The 11,021-nt window shown below is 41.1% G+C and overlaps 1 protein-coding gene across 1 annotated transcript; it reads left to right on the top strand.

Moving 5' to 3' along the window:
- Nucleotides 1–4,197: 4,197 nt before the first annotated feature.
- Nucleotides 4,198–10,362, top strand: cUnh11orf58 (chromosome Un C11orf58 homolog). Its single transcript, XM_080737807.1, has 5 exons — nt 4,198–4,331; nt 5,787–5,879; nt 8,365–8,425; nt 9,126–9,235; nt 9,858–10,362. The coding sequence occupies exons 1-5, from the start codon at nt 4,278–4,280 to the stop codon at nt 10,119–10,121; spliced, it is 582 nt and encodes a 193-aa protein (XP_080593933.1). The 5' UTR covers nt 4,198–4,277; the 3' UTR covers nt 10,122–10,362.
- Nucleotides 10,363–11,021: the final 659 nt, after the last annotated feature.

Genomic DNA, 11,021 nt, shown 5'->3' on the forward strand with positions numbered 1-11,021 from the left:
GTGGCCATAAAAAGTAGGCTATTCTAAGTATTTCCGCCCGTCCTGCGCGTATAAGGTAAGAGTCTGGGGACAGATAGTGGTGCGGTTGGGGTCTAACAGAAGGAGGAGGGAGTCAGGACAACCCCACCCCGACACGAGCCAAGAAGAGGGACAAGGAGAAAGAAAAGGACCAAAGCAAGTCAAGTTGCCAGCTCTCCATCTCTCTCTCTCTCTCTCTCTCTCTCTCTCTCTCTCTCTCTCTCTCTCCATCTCCCTCTCTCTCTCTCTCTCTCTCTCTCTCTCTCCATCTCCCTCCCTCTCTCTCTCTCTCTCTCTCTCTCTCTCTCTCTCTCTCTCTCTCTCTCTCTCCCCGCTCTCTCTCTGATGTCTGTCTGTCTGTTTGTCTGTCTGTCTGCGCTTGACATCCAATTGATTTCTACGAATTTTCGAATCTTAAATTGAATTGAGGATTTAGGTTAGAGGATGCTTTCAGTGAGGAATAATTTTGTTTTGGGGTTTATGCGACTTTATTAGTATTATAATAATAATATTAATAATTATTATTATTACCCGTAACAATAATAATAATAATTATTATTATGATCGATTATAGACCTATATAGAAGGGAGATGCTATTATTTATAGGCTATAATAATTATCATCATTAGACATATTGCCTATTAAATAATAATAATAAGAAGAAGTTATAAACCTGTCTCTTACAAATCTAGAGGGAGTCTGCTACTCTCAGAGGCACTTTTTGTTTTTGTGCATCTTGATCTTGGAAGATAATAGGCCTAATATATGACTCTAAAACATTTTATAATAGTGAAAATAGCATATGTATTATATGCTATATGCATGGATCTCATTTTAACGTTTTTGTACGACACTCTTGATGAAGAGTTACCTACGGCGACGCCACGTGTTAATTAAACATAAAAAGTTGAAAGATTTTCTTCCCAACAGCAACTACGGTAGGCTATATTCATCAGATCGTTGAGACAAATAATGTCACTCATGTTGTGGACATTTATTTTTTAATGCATGCATGCGCTTATCATGCTTATTACTTGCCAATATGTCATTGTGAATTAGGCCTATTCTACTGGCCACGTAGCTTAGCTCAAACTGCGGCCCGAGTCTTTCAGCCAGATTGGAGGGGCTGTTATCCCATTAGGACTCTTACGCCACCTTTTGGCTATAATGCAGTGTTGCCACCAAGCTGATTATAGCAATATCCAGATTAGAATGTGATTAAATCATCACATGATGCCTTTGAAATGGCCTATATTAATTAATGTAGGCTATTAATTTAATTATATTGAATGGCAATTAGTGATTCGCCTAATTGTCTTTACTCCGATGTTGCTATGGTAGCTTGTAGTTTTGTATCTTTTACTCCTTAATCCTTTTACTCAACTTGCATATTTACTGTACATTTATGATACTCCTACTCCACTATAGGCCTATAATTATTTGACATCTTTATAGGCTACTAGTATATTTTTGCTATATTTTTGAATAGCATAACATTTGGCTTATGATATGAAATTATTATTGTCCAATATGATTCTGAAATGACACAAAAATCGTGCACTTTATGAAAGAAGCATGAAATTTGGCACACAGTTAGAACATGCCATATGGAATGTTTTGGCTATAGGGACATCGCAGATTTGTCTTTGGAAACTTGTGGGAGCCAATCAAAGTTGCTCTCATAGACTTTACTATAGAGTAAAGATAATACAAAAAAATAAATATGCTTTAAGTAGCATGTGAGGAGTCAAGCTAGGTGTTTTTCGGGATTCTGAAACCAATGCAAGCATTTGTTTTGCAGGAAAAACATTCCTTTCCGAGAAACGGCCGCCACAAAACTTTGAAAAGTGATGACTCATCACTAAACCATAGTTTTATGGGGTCCGTTTTTAGCCCAAGGAATGTTTTTCCTGCAAAACAAATGCTTGCATTGGATTCAGAATCCCAAAAAACACCTAGTTTGACCCCTTAGCTACTTAAAGCATATGTATTTTTTGTATTATTTCACTCTATAAGTCTATGAGAGCCCAACTTTAATTGTCTCCCACAAGTTTCCCAAGACAAATCTGCGATGCCCCTATAGCCAAAAATTTTCCATATGGCATGTTCCAACTGTGTGCCAAATGTCATGCTTCTTTCATAAAGTGCACGATTCCATCAAAATACTGCCATGCCCGAAACGCCTGGACTATTTCTGCACAAAACAATAAAAACACAAAATTAAAAAATTAAAAATAAAATCGCCTACAGGCTATTTTAAACATTCACACACATCCTAAAACAAAAAAGCTGGTAATGATTGATACTTTAGTTAGGCTACTTTCGTTTTTCTTCCTAAAAGGAGACCAGCAGCCGTTCGCAACTGCTAAAAAAACTAACCTAGCCCAATCCTCCCCTGCCCCTTCTTTGTAGGCCTATATACTTACTGTTTGTTTAGACTTACTGTTTTCTTTTTTTTTGTTCTCTCATTTTATTTTATTTAAATATCTTCTGCATAGTACTGTGTTCTATTCGTCTGTCATTCAATGTTATATGAGATACAGATACTTAAATGGTTTCCTATGGAAATAAGCTCAGTCTTTTCATGGATCTCCTTTTAGTAGACCTTGTACCAGTGAACTGTACCGTCATGAAACTGTACCTTTTCCTATGAAAAATTAAAGTCTTCAATGTTACAGGCCTATTGAATTTATGTAGGCCTATAATCCGATAGAGGGCAGCACAGTCTAGACTCCTGATGTCTTCTGCCTGGACAGATTTTAGTGCAGTTCAATGAGTCCAGAAAGGAAAGTTCGTTAAAAGTTTCTGGGGATTTGGAAAACTATACATTTTTGAAAACGTCAGAGTATAACAAATCAGAAAATCCATGATTCCATTTGCAAAAAAAATTGACAGCTGCTGAAAGTTTGGGTTCTATTCACTTACTATATACTTTATTTACAATAAAGGAAAAATGGAATCCATTGCAAGCATTTGTTTTGCACAAAAAAACATTCCTTGGGCTAAAAACGTTTAGTGATGATTGATGAGTCATCACTTTTCACAGTTTTTTGGGGGGTGTTTTTAGCATATGAGTTGGTTGGTTGGTTGATTATTATTATTATTTTTGTATTCCTTTGTAGTCATCTTTTCACTGGACAGATTAGCCTCAAGGATGCAACCCATGTAATTTAGTTTTTTTGTGTTTACATTGTCGCCCACTTCGACTGTGAACTTATCGACCTTGCTGAGGTTATGATTTGACCAAAGAGGATGGATTTTGTTTTGGACAGGTGTATTGATGATAATTTGTTGTCATTGAGCCAGGTGCATTTATTTAGTTCAGAGTTAAGGGTCTTTTCAACCTGCAAGTGGTCCTTGTCCGAGACAAGGAGAGCCGAGTCATCTGCGAACAGGAACATGTTGCAGTCGCAAGCAGATGCCATGTCGTTTACATATATTAGGAACAATAGAGGCCCTTGTATGGTTCCTTGAGGAAGACCACAGCTTACTGAGATGGGTGGGGGCAGGGTACCTTTAACCTCCACCACCTGTTCTCTCCCCACTAGGTAAGATTGCATCCAACTCACTGCTGCACTGTCAAGACCGATAGCTTTTAATTTTTCCATCAGAATAGAGTGATTTTACAGTGTCAAATCTGGAGGTCCATCATGACCATGCCGCTATATTTGCCCAATTTGATTTGGACATACAAATAGAGAAGGCATGTGTCAGTGGAATTGGATTCTCTGAAGCCAGATTGGAACTCATAAATCAGTTTATTCTCTTGAATCTCTTCATGAAATGAGAAGACATCTATGATCTATGAGACTTGTGACACACTATGCCCATATATATTCCAAGATATGGATTTAATATTATATTGATGACATCAGGGATCTCCAATTTTTCTCCATATGGGCATAAAAGGGACAAGGACTGCATGACACAAAGATCTCCATATATGGCCATTCATTTATTAGTGAATGAATTTCCCCCATTGACTTGAATGGGGAATATTCAAATGGTAAATGCAAGTGTGATTCGCGTCAAGGCAACCACACTTGCAATTTTTGCATCTTTCTAGTATTATCATCATTCATTATAATTATATATGTATAATAATAATACCTCTATGAATAATACTCTGCGAAGCTGACCCAACCGGAACAGGAATTTACGTCAGACCGTGACGGTTGTTGACAGTGTGTGCGTGCTAGTCGTGCTAGCATGGTGGTATGCTTTACTTAACTACAAGAAACTAAACGCTTCATCCACCATGAGTTCTGATGAGGACAGACACGGGACAAAAAGACCGGCTTCTCCCTCGCAGGTGGGCAGACTTAACACAATGTGAAGTTATCATTATTATTACATAATACCGTTACTGGTCCGTTAGCCAGTTGGCTAGCACTGCGCTCCCCGTGCTGTACATTACGAAACACTACTAAACTGTTTGGAGTTCCGTGTTTAAGGCCCGTAAATCTCCATAAATGTACACATTCAAAATATAAAGTGCTTACCCAAAAGCCACGGATGATACCTGGCCATACGGGACCATTGTTCTCCGTAATGTTCCGTATTGATCAGTAGAGAAGTGTCTTAATGCCGCCTGGGCCAGAATACCATTGTATTTACTGGTTTACATTGAGTGTAATACCTGTTTTCACCTGCTGCGCCACGACACTACACCCATTTAGGAATACAGGGAACGTCCGACACAGATTGGATTAAAACACGTCTTTATTAAACAATATGGACATATTACGGAACGCAAAGGGGCCGTATGGCCGGGCAACATCCTTGGATTGGGAGTAAGCAGAAAACGGAATTGAAGGGAACACAGAAATGTCCAAGACGGTCAGACTCTTCAAAAGAAACAGTCTTTATCCAAGGCTAGTAACGTTAACGTAAGCCTGACACAAAGAACACAAATAATATTCATTCTGCCTGCTCATCGCACATGACATCTCAAGTTGTCTTTGTGTGTCTCTCATTTGTCACATTGATAAAAGCCAGTCAGCTAATCCACAATCTCTGAACGTTTCATTGTTTAGGCAGAAACATTTGAAACTGGTGTGAGGCAGGAGCAAAAAGGTGTGATGTAATGTAATCCGTCTGTCTTTCAATGTTATATGAGATACTTAAAGTGTGGTTCCTGTGGAAATAAGCCTCGGCTTTCTAGGATCTCCTTTTAGTTGACCTCGTACCAGTGATTTGTACTGTCATGAAACTGTACTTTTTTCTATTGCAAACTTCTAACAAATTCTTCAATCAATCAATCAAACCAATTTGTGTAACCTACTAGCCTAAATACAGTATGTTTTGGGGGCTCCCCAGATGATTAACTTAATGCTCAACATTGTTTTCTCACTCAACAGTAAACAAACCAACATAAAGTTTTAAGTGTATAGAGGGTATCTGCACATTTCTTAAGTGACAATTTAAGGACTTTTTAATTAATACTTAAAAAATATTAGAAGCAGAAATGGTGAAAATAGCCGTTGTAGATCTGCTATTTTCACAATAGAACCATGTTATACAAAATGTAATGTCTCAACTCAACTCTTAGTGCTTGACATGGTGGGGGTGGGGGTGTGGGGGGTCCCCAGTTAAAATATGATTATTTTGGGGTCGCGGCTTGGAAAGGTTGAGAACGCACTGGAAAGAACACCAGCAGGACTAGGGTGGAATGTGAACTACTGTTTTATGGACATGAGTCTGTTATTTTCAGGTGTGAGAGTACAATGTGTTGATGGAGATATTATGCTACGTTTTGTGTGAATAGGAGGATGGCTCAAGCCAGTGGGCTGCAGCTGCAGCTGATCTCGGGAGTGACGAAAGGAGACAGAAGTTCTTGCGGCTGATGGGCGCCGCGAAGGTTTGTTGGCGTTGTTTGTTGCAGACCATAAATATGTATATTAAAAAAATTGTGTGAAGTGAGCGGCGCTATTTATGAGTAACTTTCACTAATCATCCCGCAAATTGCCCAGGGCCAATGTGACCCTGGGCATACAACAAACTTTGAGAGTGTTGTGCCAAGATGTAGGCAAGATGTAGGCCACGCTTTGCATACCGGACAAAGCCAGATGTTGGAGCTGCTCAAAACGTTCTCCTTTCCTTGTGCTCTTCTGGTACTGAGTACTGACGGCATTTATGAACCTATGTGTCTAGGTAGGATCAGTGGTGCTTTGGGATTTTCTTTTCCGGGCGGACGGTCATTTATTGACGCGTGCACGCGCCTCTAGAGGCTATTTAGATAGAAAGGATGTCAGTAGATCTAAAGGTGGGAAAACAATAGTTTTCTAGTCTTGATTACATTTGCATTGTTACATAAGATTTTATGTTTTATGTTCTACTTTCTTTTAATTCATTTAGAAAATACAGCGCTGCAGTAGGCTAGAGAAACAAAGTTTGCCTTGAACGAATCTCAAACACTAAATACCACAGTAATGGAGCCATGTATGAGGACACACACACACATCGACACATGCACATGCAGTCACAGCTGGAAACCTAGGTGTTAAAGTAGGCTATATCCGGGGGCACGGTGGTGCAGTGGTTAGCGCTTCGCCTCACAGCTAGAAGGTCTTGGGTTCGATTCCCGCCGGGGGACGCTGTGGGCACTGGCGGCGTGTTCCTCCTCCGCGTCATCAGCGCCCACACCCTAGGTGGGGTTGGCGATAGGGCCTTTCTGTGTGGAGTTTGCATGTTCTCCCCGTGTCTCCTAGGGTTGATACCCTCACAAAAACATGCACGTAATCCTGGTCTCAATAATGCCTCCCCCTGGCCAGCCGGGGCGCCTGATGGAGGGGAAAGGAACTGGTTGGAATAACGTGTTCCTTCCACGCGCTACGTCCAAACCAGGGAAATCTCCACTGTCAGGTGAAAAGAAGCAACTTGGACTCCTCATGCATAGAAGGAAGCATGAGGTCAGTCCGTTGACTCCCCAGGTTGGCAGAGGGAGAGCAGAGCCCAGGATTACATAGGCAATTGGCACTGGGTGAAAAAATGGGTTACAAAATTGTGGGATAAAAATTATAAAAAAAAAAAAAGTAGGCTATATCCATATGAATAGAGGGGGCTTGATGACGCTCACATTCACCACTAGAAACCTGTTATGCAAAGTAGTAGCCAGTGATTAGAGTATTGCTTGTAGTTATCGCGGATTCGCAGGGTGGGGGGTTGTCGCGGCTCTCGCGGGGGGGTATGCACGCGTTTACACGGTCGTGCACCGTTCGGTGCCGTCCGTGTGGGAACTTTTCCAACCACACGGCGTCCGGTCGCGTCCGGCCTCCAAAGCGCTACTGGGTAGGATCACCAGAGAGTTGTCTGGGTAGTAAAGGAACACATGCATGCTTTTAGGGCACAAGTCAAAATCTTCCTCATTATAAGTATCTTTTGTAACTGTCTCCATCATGCCAACCAGTTAAAAAGAATAGAAACACCAGTCATAGTTATAGGGAGGACCAGGAGATAAATAAAATGTAATGTAACCAGTGTTGCATTGGTGATTCAATGTTTCGGTGCACAGTCATTTAATGACGCCACGCACACGTCGCTTAACACCTACTCTACAGGTGTTACCGGGTCTATTGATGTGCATATAGGCTCGTCCTTTGTTAAATCACCCTGCTGTGACAACACTACAGCGTCTGTAAATGTTGTCGAGATGTGAACTTGGGGGTTGTTTTACTTCGATGCACGAATGTGCACGTGCTCTAGCTGAAAAAGATTTGGGACGGCACTTACGCGCGTGACAGGACCAATGCAACACTGGTTCTAAGATGTTATTGTACTGTGTAATACAGGGTTCCCACGGCCATGAAATTCCTGGAAACATTTTGAAATTAGAAAAATATTTTTCCAGTACTGGAAAAGTTTGGGAATTTATCAAGGGTCCTGGAAGGTCTTGGAAAAAATGGCTATGCATTGTCTTTGGTTATTGATTTCGTTAATACCTCTGAAATTACCAAATTGTCAAATATTAGAGGCAGAAATTGTGAGCATGTAGATCTGCTATTTTCACAATAGAACAGTGTTATACAAAATTCCTCAACTCTTAGTGCTCGTCAGGGTGCCGGGGTCCCCAGTTAAAATATGATTATTTCGGGGGTCCCCAGTTAAAATATGATTATTTCGGGGGTCACAGCCTGAAAAGGTTGAGAACCACTGGCATACACTACCTGTCTTTGGGAATTGCACATAGGAGTAAGCGAGTAAAGCGACCTGTTATTGAGCTGAATTATTGTTATATAGTCCTGGAAATTGGGTTAAATATTCTGGAAAAGTTTTGGAAATTAATTGGTAAAAATGTGTGGAAACCTGACTGTATAACACCGAGATTTCTTTACTCCTCCTCACAGAAAGAGCATCATGGAAAGCTCATCATCGGAGACCACAAGTCCACTTCCCATTTCCGCAGCGGTATGTGTTTCTGATGATGCTAGAATACAACGAAAATGTCTCTCTTATACACCATCTACTTCAAATGAATGGGTAGGCTATTTGGCCTCAATGTTGACCTTGGAAAAAAAGGGAATCTTAGTTGGGCTGTGGAGTTACACTGTATTTACCTACATTTATATTTATAGAAATGTGTTATTTTTTTCTTTTCTTTTTTTGCATTTAGTCATTCTGAAACATTGTTTTTATAGTGTGGCTCTGTAGGAGACCAGCTGTGTATAAGAGGGATTTATTTTATGTTATAATGGAGTCAGCGGGGTTGTTTTTGGTTCTGGACAACTGCTAGTTCTATAGCACATACTGTATTTATGAAAAAAAGAGAGGGCCAATCGTGGAGTTAGCTGGTTTGGAAGAAAGTGTGGAGGTTTTGTCCCAAGCACGTTTTACTACTTTCCATTGGTTCAATATGATTTTAACCAACACTCAGATGTAAAGGGTGTTCAATAGCCCTGATTTTTGCCACACAAAAAAAAATCAAAAACCTCAAAAATGGAGTTAAGAGGTTTTGGCCAGACGGTGACGATATATATAGTAAACATGACTGGGGGAGATGGTGATCTAAAAGGGTTAAAAAGGCGCATTCAGAATGTTAAGCAGAAATAGTTTGAACACTGATAATCGAGGACGCTCACTGTTGATGGTATGCTGTCTCCCCCTGTAGGCCAAGAGGAGCAGAAGTTGAGTTGTGAGCTGGAGACGCAGTACCAACAGGGCATGGAAGGAAAACTGTCTGGACGCAACCGTAGACACTGTGGACTGGGCTTCAATGAGGTGAGGAGGAAGGAGGGAGAGAGAGAGAGAAGGAACGTAAGCTGAGGAGGAGGGGAGTGAGAGGGAAAGAAAGAATAGGAAAGGAATATTGCGGAGGAAGTTTTGGATTGCCCCCTGCTGCCCAATGGGTCTCTTGACAGGAGACATACATGCATACGCATCTTTTTTTATTTTAAGTTTCATTCGTTTCACTGTCACACCAACATCAGTGGTCAAATGATTTGCCCTGTAAAATGTGCGTGTAAGTCTTAAGATTGTGGATCAGTTGATTGAAGGGCAAAAATCTTGATTTAGTGTATGATAATTCAGTATTGTCTTCTTGGCTGCATCATCAACATGTTATGCATCGAGAATACTTTTGATAATGGCTGTGTAGAAGCAGAGGCAAAATACAGACAATCCATTTTCAATCAATCATTTCCTTTTTTTTTCTTTTTTTACTTCACATACTTACATTTCACTGTGTGTATCTGATGTAGTGACAAATAAACCTTCATTCTTGAAAATCAATCACAATGAAATGTCAATACAATAACTAACTAAAAGCTTTCAGAAAATATTAGCTTAGTTAAATATTAAGATAACAAATCCTAATTGTCTTTCACCTTTTACCTCTCCAAAGCCTGAGCCAGAGCCCTTCTCTTCTCTTCCACCGGAAAGTCAGACAAATCCCGCTGAGCCAGACAAATCCGCCAGCCCAAGAGAAGTAGAGCCCTCGGAAGCTCAGGACAAACCCCAGACCGACAAACCTGAGCCAAGCAAGACCTCGGACCAGACCTCGAAGCAGGCCTCAGACCAAGCCTTGGACCAAGTCCAGCCCGACACGCCACACATAAAAAAGGAGCGTAAACCTGGCCTAAAAATGGCTTTTGTCAAGTCAACATAGGACTGAGTGTGTGTGTGTGTGTGTGTGTTATTACCATATGTGTGTGTGTAGGCATAGGGCAGGGTTCCCCAATTAGTTTTCCCCAAGGGCCGAATCATGTCTAGGGTACCAAGCCGAGGGCCACAACATTGCAGGGGGCGGCGGTGGCGTTCCTGCTACTCCAGCGACAGTTGTCGTCGTTGTCGGGTGAAAATCTTGAACCGTTCGTTTTGCATTTATCATTTTAAAAATGATTTAAACTAGTGAAAACAGCCGATCTACAAGCACACAACGCCTCAGTGCGAGGCGTTGTGTGCTTGTAGATCTGCTGTTTTCACTACTTTTGTGCGACGGCCTTGTATGATTTGCGAAAGAACGTACAAATTTGGAGATACGAGGTTTCCACCCGACAACGACGATATACTAGTGTTGTTGCTGCTCTTACTGGGGTTGGTGTGGGCCAGACAGTAGCCCCCCGGGGGCCGCAAATGGCCCCGCGGGCCGCCTATTAGGGAACCCTGGCATAGGGTGAGGACGGAGTAACTTTTTTATGTAACCTTGAAACAGATTTGTACATTTCAGTTGTGCATTTTTTCCCCCCTTCTTTTTTGGACAGTATTTTCAGAAGTAACCTCTGTCACAGGCATTCACTCGTGATACGGTAGAGTGAAAATTAGTTATCTTTTTAAATGTGTCAATGCTGAATGAAACTGCAGTGTATTTGACAAGCCAGTTCATATCAGACATTGGTGATGAGACTGACTTGCTTCAGAACGCTGCTGAGGAAAATGAGTGGTCTGAACCAGACTGTCTCAGAACGTCTGAAGCCAGTTGAGATTGTTTGAGCCTGTCCATGAATTATAGATTTGATCAGAAACGTGTTCATTGTTTTAACCAATAGAAAATAAATACAATACAATT

Source organism: Nannobrachium achirus (assembly GCF_963921795.1).
Source record: "Nannobrachium achirus genome assembly, chromosome: 11".
In the NCBI taxonomy this organism is placed as follows: domain Eukaryota; kingdom Metazoa; phylum Chordata; class Actinopteri; order Myctophiformes; family Myctophidae; genus Nannobrachium; species Nannobrachium achirus.